Genomic DNA, 21639 nt, shown 5'->3' on the forward strand with positions numbered 1-21639 from the left:
TATAATTAGGAGTATGAAGCAAACTATTAAGGCTACAAAAAATTATAGTGGTAGGTTAGGAACGAAACCTTCTAGGGAAATTTTATGCCATGCTGGCCAGTCTCAAGAGCCTAGCTCAAGACCTGTTATCTTAAATTCCTTTCTAAAATCCCTCTTTTCCTCTTCTCCCCTTTAAACTTCGAAATTGTAAAGTACTACAGATAGCTTAGGTCTTAGTATCCTTGTTTGTGATGTGGCATTTCTCCACCATTGTGCTGTTAGTCCCACTGTTGGCTATCTGCCCAGTCTTGAAGACATAATTTTCAGCAATATAACCCTCACACATGGCTGATTCATTATTATGTAGATTTGGTTTTACTATTGGTCTAACTATGTCCCTTGAATCATAGCGTACAAAATTATCTCACTTTAGGTCAGGAGATGGGTTCTTGTCCCAGCTTTGTCAATAATTTGCTTTATGACCTTGGCAAGTCACTTAACCTTCGTTTTCTCTCCTGGGTTAACAATTATCAAGATAGAATCATAGAACATTAAAACTGGCAGGGACCTCAGAGTTTACAGGATATAATCCTTTTATTTCATGGAGAGTTGCATGATTTACCCAAGAGCTTTCTAGAACAAGCACCCAGTCTTCAGCATCTCAAACCAGTGCTCTTTACATCAGGCTTGCTTTCGGTGTTGTTCTAAGAAACAAACGAAAAAAACAAAAAGTGAAAGCACTGAACAAGTATAAGACCATTTACGAAAAGCCAGATAACGGTGTTAACCATTAGCCTTACTGTAGTCTGAAAGCTTACTTGAATAAATGTACCCCCGCTAACTAAAAGAAAATTTGGAAGTTCTTCAGGTATGTAAGGAAAAGTCAGAAAAATAAATTAATGGAGGAAAAAAATTAATGGTTGGCTTGCAGAACACTCTTGAAGGGAAAACAAAACTCCCACAAGAGTACTTATATTCTCTTATAAATTCTTTCTGGTCTTTTCTTAGTGCAAGATGAACTTGGGTAAGAGGAGACTGCCTGTTTTTATACATTCCTGAAGGAATGGTATGCATTAAGGGTAACTTGAAATCGAATTATTTGCCTCGCCTATAGTACATATTACATCAGTTCTCTAATTTAGCGCCACTCCTTCTCTGGCCACTACCCAAAACAAGGTGCTGAAACCTGCGGAAACCACAGTCACCGCAAAAACTCCAAGTCCCATAATGCTCGAAGGGCAGTCTCTACCGCCTCTGCGCAAGAGCAGCGTTTTCGGTACTGGGAGTTGTAGTCATTCGGGGGGCTTCACTTCCGGGAAGTTGGGGAAGGACGCGCCTCCGGAGAACTACATTTCCCAGGAGGCTATGCGCGTCCTTCTCCGCCCCCGCCGGCGTCAGGCTCCACCTCTCCCGCTCCTCCCTCACTGGGCTGCACCGCTCACGCCTTCCTGTTAGTCCGAGCAGGAAGAAGTTCACTCAGATCAGCTGATCCTAACTGACAACAGGAGAGGTGGAAGCCCGGGAGGCAGCAAAGGAGGAGGGGGGTGGAGATGGAGAGGAGGCTGGATCCACCGGTTCCCTGAGGAACAGCCCCCGTCTCCACCGGCGCCCCGGGGGTCCCCCGACGCCGCCTCGCCGCAGCAGAGCTGCTTCGTGGTGGGGTTCCCGGGACGCCGCGGTCGGGGAGGGAAGGGCACGGCCCTGCGCCGGACGAGCGCTAGCCCTGGAGCTCCCTCCTTTCCCAGGAGGAAGGGGGGGCGGGTGCGGCGGGGGTGGAGGTGGGGGTGGGGTGGTATAAACAATGGATTCGGCTCTGGCCTCTGCCAGCGTTGGGGGGATTTGGGGGGACCTTCTTTGTTCTTAGACCTTGCTCCTGCCCCTCGGGTTGTGGTGGTGGTGTCCGGAAGGAAGGAAGGGTGAGGAATCCCCGGCTGGAGAGAGGCGTCGAGGTGGGAGGCCGAGTGGGCAGATTGTTTGCTTGGGTCTGGTGGGCGGAGAGGTATCTTTTTGAAGGTTGGTTTTATTTTTTTCTCAATTGTGACAAATTTTGATTTTTATTAACGTTGTGGGAGCTGGTTGGGCACTTCTGTGATTAGGGTGTAAATAAGGTCTCCTAGTCACTCCTTTCGCCTTCCTTGTTTATCTAAAAATAAGATGGATAGATTGATTACTGTATGGGAGGAGTGAATACCCGAAAGGAGGGCTTTACATTTCCTTGGAGCGTTAGTTTGGGTGTCGAGGCGAAGGGGAGTTAGGAATATGATTGTGACAAAAAGCCCCTTTCTTGCCCCAGTTATCTATCTATCTTTCTTTCTTTCTTTCTTATTTAGTTATTTTAAAGTTGGGTTTTGAGTGACAAAGAGAAGAATTATTTGTTTTAACTCACTTCAGGCCTGGCTTTGCAGTGGGCCATAGTGGAGGAATTCTGTCTCCTGTTGCTCCCTTTTTTTGCAGTTAGACAAAAGGACAAAAGGAAGTACAATAATTGTTTTTAATTGTTTTTAAACATGGAATGGTGACTCTTGTTTCCAGGTTTAGAGTCGTTAATAGGCATCTGTCTAGAGTTGAAGCAATCCAGTCACAAGGTTAATTGGATCTGTGCAGGACTTTGATGGAGCTAAAGTTTATTATTATTGTTTCTTCAGCTTTTTACAAGCGTCTTTCTCCACCTCTCCCAATTGTGGGGTGCAGGTAGGGGTGCAGAGGGTGTTCCTCCAAGGACTATTTGCTTAGTGCTTTTGATTCTTAATTTAATAACTGAGGGAACAGAGAATTTCAGGCTGGGAAATAAAGCAACACAGTCTCTTAAATGCCTTGAGACTAGAGGTCATGGTTTTCAGAAGGAGCGGGCTTAACCATGATTTTGAGGAGAAATTTCTAGGATCAAAATGAGCCAGTGTGATTTTTACAAGCGAGAGTGAGAGTTCTCTTGGGAGTTCTGGCCTATTTAATCACAATCTTTTTTTTTATAAGGTGAATTTTTGTTTTTAGATGAGTGAAATCCTTTTCCTGCCTCTATTCTAGGTATCCTCTGAAATACTGACTTGAGCTGCATAATATTGAAAAGCTCCTGACCACTCTCTTTCATTACCAAAACCTTGTGTCTGAGGCCCCATGCATGCGCCCACCTCAGTGAACCCATCAGATCTCTCTCAGATAGCCATAACAGACCCTCTCAAGTTAATTTTAACCACATATTTGCCTGCACTTTATGGAGGATGAAACTATCAAACCAAGTCAACGTTGCTGCTGACTCAGGAGTCTTGGCAGCAGGAAATTAAATATCCGAACATTTGTAAATGTGTGAAGAATTCTAATAAGACATCGAATGTTTTTTTAAAAACAGTTTTTTAAGGGTGTTCAGAACCCTGTGGAGGCTGTGCTCAGTCTTCGGACTCAACGCCTTTGTCTTCACTTCTGGGGAAAGCCCAGGTACTGTTATATGGTAGGTGCTTTCTTTCCTGGTCTGAATATGAGTGCGCAGACTTCCCCAGCAGAGAAGGGCCTGAACCCTGGGCTGTTGTGCCAGGAGAGTTACACCTGCAGCGGGACTGATGAAGCCGTCTTCGAGTGTGACGAGTGCTGTAGCCTGCAGTGTCTCCGCTGCGAGGAGGAGCTCCATCGGCAGGAGCGCCTGAGAAACCATGAGCGGATCAGACTCAAAGCTGGCCATGTCCCTTACTGTGACCCCTGCAAGGGCCCCAGTGGGCATTCTCCAGGTGTGAAGCAGAGGGCAGTTGTGAGGTGCCAGACCTGTAAAATCAACTTGTGCCTGGAGTGCCAGAAGAGGACTCATTCTGGGGGTAACAGAAGGAGGCACCCTGTTACGGTGTACCATGTGGCTAAGGTCCAGGAGTTGCTGGAGGAAGAAGGGATGGATGAGGACACCAAGAGGAAGAAGATGACTGAGAAGGTTGTGAGTTTCCTCCTAGTAGATGAGAATGAAGAAGTTCAGGTAAGCGCTCAGTGGTAGTAGGGTTCATGTGGTGGTGGTACAGATCTGATGTTGGCAGCTGGCTCTCAGGGGAGGTCCAGGAAGAGCTCGCATTTTAATCAGTAAGAGGCAAGATCCCGGAAAGCTTACATCTGTATGGAGTCAGATTTAGTTTTTTATCAGCTGCATGACCTTGGGCTGAATTACTTTACCTCTCTGAGCCTTAGTTTTCTCATTTATAAACTGGGGACAGTGCCTAGTTCATTGGGTTGCAGTGAGGATGAAATGACACAGTGTTTGTAAAGCCTGTTACCTAATAAACGCTCAGTGTGTGGTAGCTGTCATTATTATTTTTAGGATTATTATCAGGAAGAACTGATTTAGAACTGTTTTCTCAATGAGAGCACTTTGGCAAGTTGTGAATACATGTGAATGAGGAGGGACTGTGTGTGTGCAGGGAAAGAGACACTGACTTCTGGTGGGTCCCATAGGAGTGCAAAGCTGTAAGTCATCACCCTGCTAACTGCATTTAGAGACAGGTGTTTGAAAAGTGGCTTTTCGTAAGGGTAGTATCCTCTCCAGATGACCTCTTATTTTCATGTATTGGCTTCTGATCAATAGAAGCCAGTTAGGGCATCTGGGATTACAGAAGGGCTGGAGAATATTTGATTTGATTCTGAGCTGGGGAGAGGGTGGCGTCTGATAGGAGCAAGTTGGGGAGATGGAAGTGTGTGACAGGGGCAATTTGGAAAGGGGTAGTAGAATGTTTATACTTTCCAGCGAAGGTGGTACAATTATCATGTCTGTACTTTCAAATGAAGACTGCTTCATTTCACATCCTGGCGTCACTCACTGGCTGTATAACCAAGGGCAAGTTACTTAAACTCCATGCCTCAATTTCACTTCTACATCGCAGCAGTAGTTGAGAGGATTCAAAGAAATTAGGAATAGAAACGGAAAGGCCCTTATCACAGGGCCTGGCACGTGGAGTACAGAACCACTTTGTTGTGTTTGTCAGTATCAGGGAGTGTTTTGTAGTACATTCAGTACTTTTAGCTGTGATGACTCCTCAAGTCTCCAGATTGGAGGAGTACCTTTGTAAGTTACCGCTTGAAAACTTTATAATTACCCAGTGAGTATTTTTCATCTGTCTTTTTCCACCTTAGATAAGGTTATGGAAATGAATTACGTCATGATTTCTGTGTACATATGTTGTCAGCTAAATACTTTTTCATTTTTTTTTTTTTTTTTTTTTTGCGGTACGCGGGCCTCTCACTGCTGTGGCCTCTCCTGTTGCGGAGCACAGGCTCTGGATGCGCAGGCTCAGCGGCCATGGCTCACGGGCCCAGCCGTTCCGCGGCATGTGGGATCTTCCCGGACCAGGGCCTGAACCCGTGTTCCCTGCATCGTCAGGCGGACTCTCAACCACTGCACCACCAGGGAAGCCCTGTCAGCTAAATACTTTGCTAACACAGGCTTTCTTGCTTGGTTGAGAGGAACTAATAGAGTTATGGAAGAGTGAGCCAGATCCCATTCTGCCTCCCTTGCTAGCAATAATGTCTCCTCGATGGATTCTGCTCTAATTGGGTGACAGTGTGCACTAAATGTTTTACAAATGGAACACTTGGATTTGGATGATTCCTGTTGGTTTTGCCACCAGTTCTCTTTAACGTCAGCCTTTGGAAAGTCATACTTCGAATTGTTGTCACTTTTGTAAAAATGAGAGGAAGATTTGCGATGAACCAGTGGATATTGTGTCAGCACCAAAAAGAGTATTTTTTGAGGGGAGGAGGATGTATTTTCTTTTTTCTTTTTGTAGCACTGGTACATATTTCTTAGCAGAGAATTAAGAAAATATAAGGAAGTGTACTGAAGCAGACAAATCCATCTTTTTTTCTTGTAGTGTGTAATGTGTATATAATTAGGTTGTTTTGTAAAGATTTCTCCCTTCATAAACATTGACCACTTCCCCGGAAATAACAGTTTATTAATTGTAAAAAGCACTGGTTGGGACTAATGGATGGGACAAGAATTTTAGGTGGTGACTTGTTCTCATGGGGTCATGGTGGAAGAGTACTTGGAGAAAATATCTAGCTCACTTTTCTAATGTGAATGTCTAAAACAATTAGAGAGATGATTGTCTGATATAAATCTAGATGGTGAATTCAGCTAAATTGTAGACTCCTGGAGAGCAGGACCACGTCTTGTGCCCTGGATCACGTACAATGGTGGGCATGCTGTCAGCGCATAAATACTTGATGGGTGATGTCACATCTCAACCTCAGTTTTTTAGAAATGAATATCACACACATACTTAGTAAAAAAAAAAACAAAACTAAAATCATTTGAAAGGGCATACAATGACAAGTTTCCCTCCTCCTTCATACCCTTAGTCTCCTTCGTTAGAACAATCACTATTAACAGTTAACTACATGCACTTCTAGAGTTTTTTCACGTATACTTACGAATATATGTATGTAGCCTTTTAATTTTTCAACAAAAATGGAATCTGATATACTTGCTGTTCTGTCCTTGGCTGTTTTTCACTGAAGGATACATCTTGTAGAACTTTCCTTATCAGCACATTGAGGTCTACCTCATTATTTAAAGGCTGCCTAGTACTCTGTTGAATGGTTTTTCTCCAATTTTAGCCTATTAAGGGATATTTGAGTTATTACAACCAAGGATGTGTTGAATATCCTATAAATCTATTTAGAAATGGAATCTTTTTGTCAAATGATATGTATATTTTAAATTTTGATTGATATTACCAAATTCCTGAACCTTATTTTCTTAGCTTCTGCAGTACTTCTCTGAGTCTCCCCTGGGTTCTGGTCTTGGCTCATGATAGTTAAAATTTAAAGAGCTCTTACTGTGGTGCTTGGCACTGTTCTTAGCATTTGAGCTCATTGAGTCCTGATGAGAACTCTGTGTATTAGTTTCTTACTGTTGCTTTAACAAATTACCACAAATTTAGTGGCTTAAAGCAACACAAGTTTATTCTGTCATTGGTTGGAGGTCAGAAGACCTAAAATGGACCTGATAGGGCTGTGCTCCTTCTGGAAGCTCTAGGGAAGAATGTGTTTGCTTATCTTTCTAGCTTCAAGAGGCCTCCCGCGTACTTTGGCTTGTGGCCCCATCATCCAGCTTCAAAGCTAGTAGTGTTAACATCTTCCAATCCCTTTCTGTCTTTTTTCTTCTGTTGTCACTTGCCTCTCTGTGGCCCTTCTGCCTCCCTCTCACAAGGGTCTTTGTGGTTACATTGGATCCACTTGGATAATCCAGTGTAATTTCCCCACCTCAAGGTCCTTAATTCAGTCACATCTGCAGAGCCTTTTTGCCCCATGAAGTGACGTATTCACAGGTTCTGGGCATTAGGATGTGGACATCTTTGGGGGTGGGGTGGGGTGGGGGGCAATTTCAGCCTACCACACCCTATGAAGTAAGTTGTATGTCTTAGTCAGTTGGGCTGCTATGACAGAATAGCATAGATGAGGTGGCTTAGAAACAACAGAAGTCTATTTCTCACAGTTCTAGAGGCTGGGAAGTTCAAAATCATGGCACTGACAGATTGAGTATCTGATGAGGGCTTGGTTCATGACAGCTGTCTTCTCGCCGTGTCCTCACATTGCAGAAAGAAGCTCTCTGGGGTCTCTTTTATAAGGGCACTAATCCTATTCATAAGGGTTCTACCCTCATGACGTAATCACCTCTCACAGGCCTTACCTCCTAATGCCATTACCTTGGGGGTTAGATTTCAGCATATGCATTTCAGGGGGATATAAGCATTTCATATATAGCATTGTATTTTCTAGATGAGGACACTGAAGCACAGAGAGATGAAGTGACTTGCCAAGATCAAGTTACGATTAGTGGCAGAGGATTTGTGATCTAAGATCCTTGCTCTATGATACTCCTGTTCTCTCTCACCAGGTCATTTAAACTTTCTAGTCAAACTTCATTCTGGTCAATAGCATCAACTCACCAGTTCCTCATGGCTGCTGTGAGAATCAAATGAAACATATCTCTATATAAATGCAAGACGTTACCATTGAAGAAATCCTTCCTCGTAGCGGTGAAGATTCCATGATTTAGGCCCCAACTTTGTTTTTCTTTTCATGTTTCTAGGCATTTGTGGGTTTTGATCATTTTCAGTTTAGTACATAGGGGTTATTTTAGTAGCTTGTAGGCTGTTACTCTTATGTGTGGTTCCCTCAAATTCTCTGGCCTAGAGTCTCCTAAGATTTGTTGTTTGTGATTTGAGTATTATTTAGTTTCTTTTGGAAAACCTAAAAGGACAAAAAACTTCCTTTAGGTGGTGACAATTTTATCATTACCTTGTTGCCATTTGAGTGTATACTAGAATGGCAGATTTGAGGAGAGATTGACTTTTGGTCTCAGAAGCAGGAACTCATTGGTGGCTTTTAAATGGACACATCTGGCCTACATGCCAAAGACATTCATTCATTCGTCACATTTACTGGGTATATGTTCTGGTGCCAGGCATTTTCTCGGCTCCAGGAAAGCAGAGTTCACACATGTCAAACACATAAAAAGGTGGTTCAGATGTGTAATCAAGGAAGAGTGACTGGAAAGCCACTTTTGCCGGATAGTTAGGGGAGGTTTCATTGTAAAGGTGACTTTTAAGCAAAGACCTGGTGGTTAATACTACCTGGGGAAATAGACCTCCAGACAGAGGGGAATGAGAACAGAAAGCAGGTGGGATGGCATGTGTGAGTAGAGAAAGAATGCCTATGTGGCTGGAGTGAGCTGGAGAGTGGTGAGGATAGAGGTGCAGAGGTGAGGGGGTGCCAGATCCTGTGGGGCCTTGTAGGCCAGGGAAATAAGTGTGGATTTTAAGTGTAATGGGAAGCACCAGACTGCTTTATGCTAGAAGGTCACAGGAGCTGGTGTGAAGACTAGATTGTAGTGACTGTGGGAGGGCAAGAGGGCAAGCAGGGAAACCACTTAGGAGGCTATTGAAGTTGCTGAGGGGAGAGGTGGCTTCAGTTTGGTGCGATCAGTGACATGGAAAGACATTGATCAATTTGGGACAAAGTTTGGATGTAAAATGAGAATGCTAATATATTGGGTGGAGGGGTGAGGGAATGAGAGAACTCAGTGGTGACTCCTAGGCATTTGGTTTGTGCAAATGACACCTGCTTAATACCCCAGGTTTTATTGACTTAAATTGATAAAACTTTACGAACTCAATTCACACAATAAAGAGAGTTAAAATAATCTCATTTGGTATTGTCTAACAGAGTAGTTCTCAACCAGGAGAGATTTTGCCCTCGCAGGGGGCATTGGGCAATGTTTGGAGACATCTCTGGTTGTCACAGCTGGGGGATGGGGATTATGTGCTACCGGCTAGTGGATAGAGGCCAGGATGCTGCTAAATATCTTAAAAGGCCTAGGGCAACCCCCACATGAAGAATTATTTTGTACAAAATGTCAAGAGTGCTGAGATTGAGAAAACTCATCTAAGAGATGAAGGTTCGATGTGATAGGAGATCTGGATTCCAGTGAAGTGGAAAACATTTAACCAATACACTACTTTTTCCTCCCTCTTTTGGTTCTGTTAGTTCCTCAGAAGTAATTTAACTGAAATCAGTATTCTCTTTTGGCATATTTTGTAACCTTTCTAGTGAAATACTTAGACTTTCTGTGTTGTATTCATTGATTTTTCTAGACCTTAGTGGAACTGTACTTGGAAAACCAAATGACTCATGGACCCTTTATTTAGAGCCGCAGTAAGTAAATGATCCACACTGACAAGTCATCTATAATCTCTTGAAGTGAGAGAGGACACCCTTAGCAAGCAACTGAAAGGTTAGAAGAATAAAGTTCTAACGATTAGAGTTCTTAGTGGACGTAGGGGGTAGTATTTTCCTATCGGTTGAGTCTTGTGAGGGATTCGGACATCTTGTCTTACCAGAATATTTCTAGTCACAGAGAAAAGGTGAAAAAAATCATATGTATATAATAAAATTATATGTCTATATATAAGTTTAATATATATATAAATATTTAAACCCCATACAAGTTTTTCTTTCACAACCACTTTATTCTCCACTGTCTCTTTTCTACAAACCTCCTATAACTTCCCTCTTTCCAAGAGAATAGAGCAGCACACTGGCAAGCAATTGCCCCTGTTTCATCTTCATGCTGACTGACCCCTGATGGTAGCAGGAGCTTTTCATGCCAAAAGACTCCTGAAGTTAAATCCCTCCTGCTGAACATGCAGGTGATAGGGAAGCCCAGTGACCCAGGAGTGGTCAATGAGAAGCTAAGAAAGTGTCCCCTGGGGCAGGCCCTCCTGGACTCAGAAATAGACAGCCTTGGGCCCTGTCTGAAAGGGAAGGCCAAGGTGAGTCTTCAAGTCCTTCCTTCAGTGAGTCAGTGGTGGACCTCATCTCACTGAGACCGTTCCTTTAAGAAGACCCATCACGTTGTTTGGCTGCTTTGCTTGTTTACAGTCCCAGAATAGTGTGGCTCAAAATACTGGGACTTGGCTTTTTTTTTTTTTTTTTTAATTGGCTAAAAGAGACATTGTTCTAGTGGGATTCAGGAATGGAAAAGAGCAGAGGATGTTTTTGTACTGTGTGAGAATCCTTGACCACAAACTGCCTGTGCTGGTCTGCCCCATTTCTATGCTCCTTCTGTCTTAGACTCCCCTGCTGGTGACCCCTTGGCCTTGTCTTCCGTTTCCTGGTCTAGGGCACCTTTCTGGGGCTTGCTCTTTCCAGGATCTCTGTTTCAAACAGGTTGGCAGAAACCCCTCAGGACTTAACTGGTCAATGGGTCAGGAGCCTGGGGATCATAATCTTCTAAATTGTGGAACTTCCCCATTTTTCTCTTTGAATGGTCAAACTTTTATAATGTAAGGACTAATTTTGGTGCTGTGGCTGGTTAGCCCTTTGGCAAATTCTAGTCAGAGCACAAATATATTTACGGTCACTTATTAGGTGCCATATTAAAAAATGTAACCAAAAAAAAAAAATCCTATAGATCTGCTTAGGAGCTGTCTGTCAAAATAATAAGCAGTAATTGGTAGAACAGCAAAGGCTCCCTCCACCTCCCCCACCTTTTACTCATAGAAACTCAAGTAAAAGCCCCTTTTGTTTAGTAATAGTAGTAAGGGGAGGGCATTGTATGTATTACTGGGAAACCAGGGTTGAGGATGACTCAGACAAACAGGAAGATGAAAGAGCCCCTATTATATGCCTCTGGTTTCTGCTCAGCATCTTCTGAGCTCTCTCAGCCTTGGGCTCATTCGGTTGTAACAGGCTCCTGGCATTTAACCTGGGAGGCTGTTTTGTTTAGTCCAGGGCTGTTTAAAATTTGACGCATACAAGCCATCAAAACCACTGTGAGTCAGCTTTTCAGGGAACCTATCTTTAACTATTTCAAGTTACCTCCAGTTTGTGTGATTCTGATTGTTTCTGGTCTGTCAGTTCCTTGAAGTGATTGATTTTTTTCTGGAATTCAGCAAACATTTGGCTTTTTGAGTCAGGGTTAATATAAAAGGCAGATTTCTTATTACGTTGACAGTGTATGTTTTCCCTGTGGATGCATCTCCTGGCTGTACTGCTCTTGAGTTTATCCTGCAGATTGTGTCACATGGAAGCCTTCTGATGGCTGGCTGGACTTTTCAGGGGAGTCCTGCCTGCTTTGGGAAGAACTTCCAAGAAATTATCTCTGGTTGAGGTTAGAACTGCTAAATGTATTGAGCACATTTGATCAGTGAGGGGCAACCAGAGGAAAGCTAATGGGCGAGACCACAAAGGAGGGAAAGAAAACAAGGATGTAGAAAGTTCCAGGCAAGAATTGGAAACACCTATGGGAAGGGACACAGAGGAACTTTTGGAGGCAGAAAAGGGTGGATGTTTCCCTGGAGGATATTTTGTTCATTTTGCCCCTCTTTTCAATGGCTTTTGGCCAGTAATTAAGAGGCTCTCTTTGACAAGTTTGTGAGGTTAGCTTGGTGTCCTTGGGCAGAGAAGTATGTATACCACCACACGTAAGCACCTGACCTCTGGCTTGACTTCACTGGAGGGTGATCTGTTTTCTGGTAGCTTTTGGAATTGTTTTTCCTCCTTCCTGATTTTCTTCTACTTGTTGCCTGGATTATTGTTGTCTTTCCCAGGGAATTTGACTGTAGATGTTAGAGTACTGGAAGGGAACAGACAGAGCCTGATTCTGGCATGTAGACACAGACACCCCAGGTTCAAGTTAAGAGAGAACATAATCCCGAGCAATTCAGCAGTCATAGAGTATTCTAGAAATTCCTCTACTTCTCAGCCCATTCTCCTGCCTGGCGAATATGTCATCTACATGGCTAAACTGTTTTCCATAATCTCTCATAACCTTTTCTTTCAAAGAGCTTAATTCAGTTTACAAGTATCATTCAACAGCAGTCATAAACATTTATTGAGTGTCAATTATATGCCTTATTAGTTGGAGTAATCTCTGTGAAAAATACTTTAAAATGAAAATTCAGCGGTTAAGCAAGACTGGGGAGGGATGGCAGAGGCTTTCATTCCTGGGAAAGCCCCACTGTCTTTTGTACTTGTCTCTGAGTAGAGGCTGTTTGAGAATCCTGTAATTCTTTCTGCACACCTTTCTGGTCCTTGTGGCCAGTAATTTGTTCCATTGTGTGGATATACCGTGATATCTTCACTCACTGTCGATGGACATTTTGTATACCATATATATTGTTTGATTAATGTCTTTCTTCTCTCCATTACAATGTAAGCTTTATGAGGACAGTGATTTTTTTTAATTGGGGTATAATTCATGTAACATAAAATTAACCATTTTAAAGCGAACAGTTCATTGGTGTTTGGTATATTCACAATGTTGTGCAGCTACCACCTCTGTCTAGTTCTAAAACATTTTCATCATCCCAAAAGAAAACCCTGTACCTGTTAAGCAGTCCATCCCAGAGGGCAGTGGGTTTTTTTTGTGTGTCTTTTTTATACAATGTTTATTATTTTCCAATTATAAAAATAACATAGACTTATCATGTTAAAATACTGAAAATACAGAACTACAGAAAAGTATACAATTTTATCTTAATTTTACAATAGAAGAAAGCCACTAGTATCTCAATCCTTTTTAAGGTTGCATTTACTTTTTTCAAAAAGAGTTTTATTGAGATATAATTCACATACCATACGATTCACCTGTTTGAAGTGTACAGTTTAATGGCTTTTAGTATAGTCACAGATCTATGCACCCATCATCACAGTCAATTTTAGAACATTTTGATCAGACAGTGATCTTTTTCCCCTTCTGTTCATCCTCATCTAGAACAGTGTTTGGCATATGGTAGGCACTCAAATAATATTTGTCGAATGAATAAAATGTATTAATGAGAATAAATCAGTTTAATCATTATTTAGCAAACATTTAATGAGTGCCTACGATGTGCTGACAACTGAGGGAGATAGAAAATGGCACTAAGACACTGAACTCACCCTTGAGGAGAGGACAGTCGAGTGGTACTAGAAAACAAATACATAGGGAATTCCCTGGCGGTCCAGTTGTTAAGACTTGGGCTTCCACTGCCATTGACCCCGGTTTGATCCCTGGTCGGGGAACTGAGGTCCCACAAGCTGCTCGGTGAGCAACAACAACCACAACAACCAAATACATAGACGTAAGGTGGGGCTTCCCTGGTGGTGCTGTGGTTAGGAGTCCGCCTGCCAATGCAGGGGACATGGGTTCCAGCCCTGGTCCGGGAAGATCCCACATGCCGCAGAGCAACTAAGCCCGTGCACCACAACTACTGAGCCCGCGCTCTAGAGCCCGTGAGCCACAACTACTGAGCCTGCGAGCCACGACTACTGAAGCCCATGCGCCTAGAGCCCGTGCTCCACAACAAGAGAAGCCACCGCAATGAGAAGCTCGCACACCACAACAGAGAGTAGCCCCTGCTCGCCGCAACTAGAGAAAGCCTGCACAGAGCAACGAAGACCCAACACAGCCAAAAATAAAATAAATAAATAAATTTAAAAAAAAAAGAAATAAGGTGAATGACCTCAGAGCAGTACAGAGAGGCCATTATGGAAATTCAGAGGAGGGTGATAATGCTGGAGTGGTTACTATTGTTACTTAAATAGTTATATGCTATACTGTTACTTCACCAGGGCTCCACTATCACATTCCATGTAGAACAGAAACCAGGCCCCTTTCAGTGTCCACCTCAGACATCAAAGATCTCCTTATAAAGCTGTGTCATCCATTAAGATCTTCAACATAAACTGTGAGAAAGGCACTTTAGGGAGTCTCTAGTGTACTAATAATTCTTGGAATCATGTGACTTCATAGTTATGAAGACTGAATGCTTTCTTATGCATAATATATGTATTATGCAGTCTTATAACATCTTTTTAAAAAAATTTATTTTTGGTTGCATTGGGTCTTCATTGCTGCATGTGGACTTTCTCTAGTTGTGGCGAGCAGGGGCTACTATTTGTTGTAGTGCACGGGTTTCTCATTGCGGTGGCTTCTCTTGTTGCGGAGCACGGGCTCTAGGTGCGTGGGCTTCAGTGTTGCGGCTCGCGGGCTCAGTAGTTGTGGCTTGCGGGCTCCAGAGCACAGGCTCAGTAGTTGTGGTGCACGGGCTTAGTTGCTCTGCGGCATGTGGGATCTTCCCGGACCGGGGCACGAACACGTGTCCCCTGCATTGGCAGGCGGATTCTTAACCACTGCGTCACCAGGGAAGTCCTAACAGCTTTTTTTTTTTTAATTGAAAATATACATCCTTTTGAGGGAGGGAGTGGCATGTGTTGAGTAAATTTCTAACTTGTCCCATTATCCCTGATTCTTTAATGAGGCATTTATTGGAAACCTTCCCTCTGGAGGGTTTTTGCTTGGGATCCATAATGTAATGAAATTCTGCGGTGGTGGTGACGAGTGTGGCCTAGAGGCAGACTCGGGCAACTGCAGCAGTAATGTCAGTCAGCACTTCTCTCACATTTACTGCATGCTTCCACTGTGCTGAGTGCTTGATGTGCATTAATAACTCACTTAATCCTTACAGTGACCCTGTAAAGTAGATTGCGTTGTTATCCTCATTTTACAGGAGAGAAAACGGAGGCCCAGAGAAGTTAAATAACTTCTTTATCCTAAAGTCAGTGAGTGGTCGAGGCAGATTGGACCCTTAATGGTAACACTACGCTGTTCGCTTCCCCAGAGGGAATATAGCATTTAGACATTCTGTGCTGTGTCCTTTCATTCTTTTAACAAATAAGTTTAGATTTCCTGTTATGTGTCAGGCTCTGTGCTAGGGCTACAGCGGTGAACAACATGGCCCAGACCCTTGCCAGCCTGGAGTACATTGTAGTGGGAAGCTCGGAACCAGGAATGATGGGAAAATGTTATCAGAGATGGTGGGTGAGGAATGGAGGCTGTGAGCAAGGGTTGAGTAAATTGTCCATAGTGTGATCCAGGTAGAGGTGGATCTGAACCTAACTCTTTCTTTCTTTTTTTTTTTTTTAACCTCTTTATTGGAGTATAATTGCTTTACAATGTTGTGTTAGTTTCTGCTGTACAACAAAGTGAATCAGCCATATGTATACATATATCCCCATATTCCCTCCCTCTTGAGCCTCCCTTCCACCCTCCCTATCCCACCCCTCTAGGTGGTCACAAAGCACTGAGCTGATCTCCCTGTGCTGTGCAGCTGCTTCCCACTAGCTATCTATTTTACATTTGGTAGTGTATATATGTCCATACCACTCTCTCACTTCGTCCCAGCTTCCGCTTCCCCCCGTGTCCTCAAGTCTGTTCTCTACGTCTGCATCTTTATTCCTGCTGTGGCACTAGGTTCATCAGTACCATTTTTCTAGATTCCATATATATGCGTTAGCATATGGTATTTGTTTTTCTCTTTCTGACTTAGTTTACTCTGTATGACAGACTCTAGGTCCATCCATCTCATTACAAATAACTCAATTTCGTTATTTTTTATGACTGAGTAATATTCCATTGTATATATGTGCCACATCTTTATCCATTCATCTGTCGATGGACATTTAGTTTGCTTCCATATCCTGGCTATTGTAAATAGTGCTGCAGTGAACATTGTGGTACAGGTATCTTTTTGAATAACGGTTTTCTGAGGGTATATGCCCAGTAGTGAGATTGCTGGGTCATATGGTAGTTCTATTTTTAGTTTTTTAAGGTACCTCCATACTGTTCTCCATAGTGGCTGTATCAATTTACATTCCCACCAACAGTGCAGGAGGGTTCCCTTTTCTCCACACCCTCTCCAGCATTTATTGTTTCTAGAGTTTTTGATGATGGCCTAGCTCTTTCTTTTTAAAAAATTAAAAAAATTTTTCCATTGGAGTTTATTATAGGATATTGAATACAGTTCCCTGTGCTCAGCTCTCGTCTTCTGTCTAGCCTGATGTTGTTACAGCTAGGTCCTAGAACCTTTACCAGAGCGTGTGTCTGTTTTTATAGCTGGCCAGATATGGGTATCTGATAAGGCTATGCCACTTAAAAGGGGGCCTCCATCTTCCATCTGGAAGCCCCTTGGAAGAGTCCCTTGAGGATGACGTGGATCTTGAGGATGACTTGGTATTTCCAGTCTGTCCTCAGAATTCAGCATGGCTTTGGAAAGCTTTTTATGGAGATATAAATGGAGAGCTGAACTGGATGAGCTGGGTGAAGTCAAAGAAACTGACCATGGTGCTAAAAATGACCCTTTAAAAAAATTTATTTTGTGGGTCATCTCTACACAGAAACATTTCTCTTTCCTGCTAGAGGAGGAGGGGAGCTGCAGGCAGCGCTGTGAGGCTATGTGTCAGAAGCACCACTGGTAGTTAGAAGACATGGTAGGAGAATTCCTGACCTCTCAAGTAACGGAACTCTTTGGGGACACTGGAGTGGAAGAAAGTGATCTTTGCCCTTATCAAATGTGCTCCATGTGTTTGCAAGGCCCATCTTGTGACTTCAGCGGTCTTAAGAAAACATTTGATTGAGAAACAGTTGTTTTAACATGAAACTCTATTGACACATACATGGATAAACACAAAAATATAGACTCCTTTGAGGATAGAATGAAAGGTAATTTTTTGAACTAGCTGGGTTGGGGGAAACAGGCTTACTAGAACTTTCTGGCAATAGGAGTTTGCTATTGGAATGGAACCTCCTTTGGTTTTGGACTTTAAAAATGGAGTGGCTACTGATCTGTATGACACTGTTTAAGTAAAATTCTGCCTGAAAATTAGGCCATGGACTTAAATCATTGGCTGGAGTTTGAGTTCCCTCACTTTCCGCTTCTCCTTTCCTTCCCACAGAAGAAGGAAAATGTTACCTAAATTCTATACTTGTGCTGGTCTAACATCATTAGGTCAGTGCCAGACACTAGATGAAGCTTGATACATGTCTGTTGATTTGCGGACTGAAAAAAAAAACACACAGCCTAAAAGCTGAGAATTATGTTTTACTCCGTGACCTTACTGAGGACTATAGCCTGGACTACAGCCTCTTAGATGGCTCTGAGGAACTGTTTCATAGGGGTTAAGGGAGGAGCCAGGATATATGGGAGTTTTTGCTGGGAAAACCCCCCCAAAAACCTTGTCGTCCAACATCAAAAGATTACTGCTAATCACAAAGAACAGACACCTCAGGTTAATGATTTTAGTGCTTTTCTGTGTATGGGAACATGCAAGAGTCTGGGCTCACTGAAATTATTCCTTTGATATACATCTTCACTATCTAGGGTCAGTATCCTGTTTTTCTCCATCCTGAATCCCCCTCAGGGTGAACCATGGGGGGAGGGGTGGCTGCAGTGACTGATGGCTTGATGGGGGCAACATTCGTTGTTTACCAGGATGGCAGGCAGCATTCTTTGTTTACTGAAATGGCAGGCAACTTTTTCTTGTCTACAGATTAAATGAAGTAATCAAGTTTTAGTTTCCTTCTGGAATAGTGGTCCCAGTTCTGATAAGATCAAGAATCTGTTTTGGTTTCTTTGGGTTCTGTCTCTTCCTCTGAACTCAGGCAAAAACGGAATGAAAGGAGAATAACCCACAGACCATCACATAAAAGTAATTAGTGGGAACTTAACTTTGGGAATAATTTATTAATTTAGATTAATTTTAGAATCTCAGTGGAGAGAGATAAAATTGTCTTCGTTGGCTCGGGGGTGGGATTTATCATGAGTCTTAGGTCGCGGCGGGGAGCAGCCACGCTTCCCTTAGCCCTTTCCATTACTTTGGGGAAGGAGCTGATTTTTGCCCTCAGCTAAGGGAACACCATAAAAATTTAGAGGACTGTCTGATTGTCATTGGTACAAATCAGATCCTTTTCACCCAGAGAGACCAGAACTGAAAGGACCTCAGTGCGGAGCTTCTTTGCTTTGGAGTGTTTGCCGGTGTCTTTAGAGTTTAACTTTTAGTCTCTGTTGAACTTTCTTCCTTCCAAGGCTTTTTACTTCAGTTTCTATCCCATCTCTTGCTTTTCCCTTCTAAGGCCTCCTCAGAACAAAGCCCATGTGGTCATTCTTCTTGGAATAATTCTCTGATGGCTAAGACGGACTTTCTTTTTTTTAAAATTTATTTACTTTATTTATTTTTGGCTGTGTTGGGTCTTCGTTGCCACACACAGTCTTTTTTAGTTGAGGTGAGCGGGGGCTATTCTTCGTTGTGGTGTGCGGGCTTCTCATTGCGGTGGCTTCCCTTGTTGCGGGGCACAGGCTTCAGTAGTTGTGGCACGCAGGCTCAGTAGTTGTGGCACACAGGCTCTAGAGCTCAGGCTAAGTAGTTGTGGCACATGGGCTTAGTTGCTCCGCGGCATGTGGGATCTTCCCGGACCAGGGGTTGAACCCGTGTTCCCTGCATTGGCAGGCAGATTCTTAACCACTGTACCACCAGGGAAGTCCCTAAGAAGGAATTTCTTGAGGGAGACTGTCATCATTCCCATTGCCTGCTTGGGGCAGAGGTTGACTTTGCACTGCTGTAAACTGCTTTGAACTCTGAATTGGAACAGTGGAGATGATCGAGTACTGTTACATTTCATTTTAGAAACTCTCCTTGGAACTCTACACAAAGTGAAAAGCCTTGTGGGTGAGACAGTGATAGAGAGAGGGGTGTACTGTTTGGTTTCTTCAAGATGGATATGATATTAGATAGTACCTTGACTAAGAGCTATAAAGTCAGTATTAATAATACTATGTTGCTTTGCTTACCGGGAGTGGAAAGGAGCTATCAGGAGCAAGCAGTGAGATCTTTCATTTTCAGATAGAACAGTTTAGATCTCACCACATTGGCTACTTTAGTCCCTGGATGAGCAACTTCAGAGCCACAAGCAGGCCCGAGCCCGCTGCTGGTGCTGCTGCCGTGCCCCTGGAGGCTTTCCCAGTGGCCTCGTCTTTACAGATAATGAGTGATATTCATCAAGTGCCTACTGCTGCCAGGCGTTGTGCTGTGCCCTTTGTGTGCTTTATCATTTAGTCCTTTCAGTAGTATCTGTTATTATCTCATTTCCCTGAGGCTTCAGTAGTTAAGTAGCTTTTCCAAGGCCACATAGTGGCAAAGATGGGAGTGGAATTGGGTGTTTCTGACTTGCCTGAGGTCCACGCAAGCTGGAGGAGGACTGAAGGCGGGAGGTTGGGGAGGAGCGGCTTTGGGGTGTTGCTCCTGCTTTTGCTGTTATGTAAGGGCTGAGGACCATTTCCAACATGTCTCATTTCTCATTGCTGTGGCTTCTCTTGTTGAGGAGCGTGGGCTCTAGGCACACGGGCTTCAGTAGTTGTGGCATGCGGGCTTCAGTAGTTGTGGCTCGTGGACTCTAGAGCGCAGGCTCAGTAGTTGTGGTGGACGGACTCAGTTGCTCTGCGGCATGTGTGATCTTCCTGGACCAGGGATCGAGCCCGTGTCCCCTGCATTGGCAGGCAGATTCTTAACCACTGCGCCACCAGGGACGCCCTGGCAGGCGGATTCTTAACCACTTCTTAACCACTGCGCCACCAGGGAAGTCCTTCTTATCTTTTCTTGACCTTCTCCTCCCCTGATTGAAAACCAGTCTTGCTACCACCTAGGCTGTTCTCTCCTTCCTGGCTCAGGGGAAAATGCCCACAGGGTAAGGATGAATTGAATAGCGTAACAGGGAGCAAAATAATGTGAAATGCAGAAGGAAAAATGAAGCATGGTTTCAGTTTGCCAGTTATTTTCTCATTTATCTGTTGATTTGATTAGCAGCCAATACCCAGTCAGGGGAGGCAAAGATGGTTATATCCTCATTTTACATGTGAAAAAGTGCTATCAGTGCATATTAAATGATCATCTAGGGCTCCTTGGTAGAAAAATCGGCCTGAAGTTTGAGCTCCACCTCCCAGAATTCTTTGCACTGGACCCATCTGCACATGCCCAGCGCATGAACTTGTATGTTTAACATACCCCAGGACACCTGGTTCCAAAGTAGTATCCCCAAATGCTGACTCGAATGAGCTATTTCTATATATTATGTATGTCATTTGGTGGTACTTAATCAATATGAATCTTGAGACACTTAATTCTGTACCTAACGGCTCCTACAGGCCCCTTTTCAGGTGCCCACTCTTGAGTATCCTGGATAGCAGTTGTTGTTTTTTGGGTAACAGATTCATGAAGGAGTAGATTTCCAGGGGAGAAAACTCCCGGGCTGTCTTCTTCCCCAGGACTGTTTCATGGCTCTTGCAGCCGGCCCTCTGACCTTATCTGACTCCTTGCTGGTAGAGGTTTATGGAGATTTTGTTTTGTTTCTTTTGTGTCCAGCTTAGCAGCTTGGAACAAGGCTGACTGAGTGACACCAGTCCAGAATGGGCTGTTCTGTGTAACTTCTTGTTCCTCTCGGTTGCTTGGGAGATCAGTGAGCCCATTATCAAATGCTGCTGTGTGTTAAGCCCTGTGGAAGATACAAGGTGGAGAAAAGTGGTTAAAGTACCTAGCAAGGTGCCTGGCATTCATTCATTCAGTAACTAGATATTGGACTCCTCTTATGTGCCAGGCTGTGTCCGAAGTACTAGGAATGTAAAGATAGACTCAGTTCTGCCCTCATGGATCTAGTGAAGGGCACTGTCACTGCAGTGGGCATTCAGTAAATGAAATTATTAATATTATCATTAATATTAAGGCTATTAACATAGCAGTAGTGATGTTATTAATAGAATAATGAGTGGTTTACCATCTTGATGAGTTATGAGAAATGAAGATATCATATTATCACACCCAGTGGTCTGTCTACATTTCTCTAACTTCTCTTTATCAAACCAGTAGACTCTTGAGAATCAGGGTCCTGTGTGAGTGACTTATTGTGGGTGGTGTAGGCAGGAGGCAACCAGGCCTCCAAAGGCCACTCCAGCCTGGCCCCCAGGGGAGCTCTGGCATGTGAGTGGCCTCATAGCTTTCGTGATGTTTGCAGCCATAGGTCATTTCCAAGGGTCACCCTCAGGGGCTGTAAACTCCCAGGTGATTTTGACTAACTCTAGTAGCCTGATAACCGGCCTCTGAAGAAGAGTTGCAGGTGTGAGCCTTTGGAACAAAAATACACACAGAAAAGATTTGGGACCTGGGGAATCCAGCCGGAGAACTGACAGGGCCCCTCTGATTATGACTTGTACTGTATCTGACTGTGAAAAGACCTTCAGAAAGGGATGGCCAGCCCTTCACTTCTGCCTTCCAGATTTTATGCACGTTCCTCTTTGGCCAACTCTAACCCAGAATCGT

At 43.5% G+C, this 21639-nt stretch overlaps 1 protein-coding gene across 5 annotated transcripts in view; it reads left to right on the plus strand.

Annotated features, from left to right (window-relative positions):
- Positions 1–1495: 1495 nt before the first annotated feature.
- The window catches only part of ZFYVE1 (zinc finger FYVE-type containing 1), a 49049-nt gene continuing 28905 nt past the window's right edge, over positions 1496–21639 (plus strand). For 2 of the 5 annotated variants that reach the window (XM_033850942.2, XM_073800285.1), the window contains exons 1-2: positions 1772–1928; positions 3004–3934. In XM_033850942.2, the coding sequence (XP_033706833.1) occupies positions 3422–3934 (513 nt within the window). In that variant the 5' untranslated portion in view covers positions 1772–1928; positions 3004–3421. Of the gene's footprint in view, positions 1636–1771; positions 1993–3003; positions 3935–21639 lie in introns of those variants that run through there. The other 3 variants (XM_033850943.2, XM_033850944.2, XM_033850945.2) reach the window with 3 other exon arrangements.

This window comes from Tursiops truncatus, chromosome 2 (assembly GCF_011762595.2).
Source record: "Tursiops truncatus isolate mTurTru1 chromosome 2, mTurTru1.mat.Y, whole genome shotgun sequence".
Classification (NCBI taxonomy): Eukaryota; Metazoa; Chordata; class Mammalia; order Artiodactyla; family Delphinidae; genus Tursiops; species Tursiops truncatus.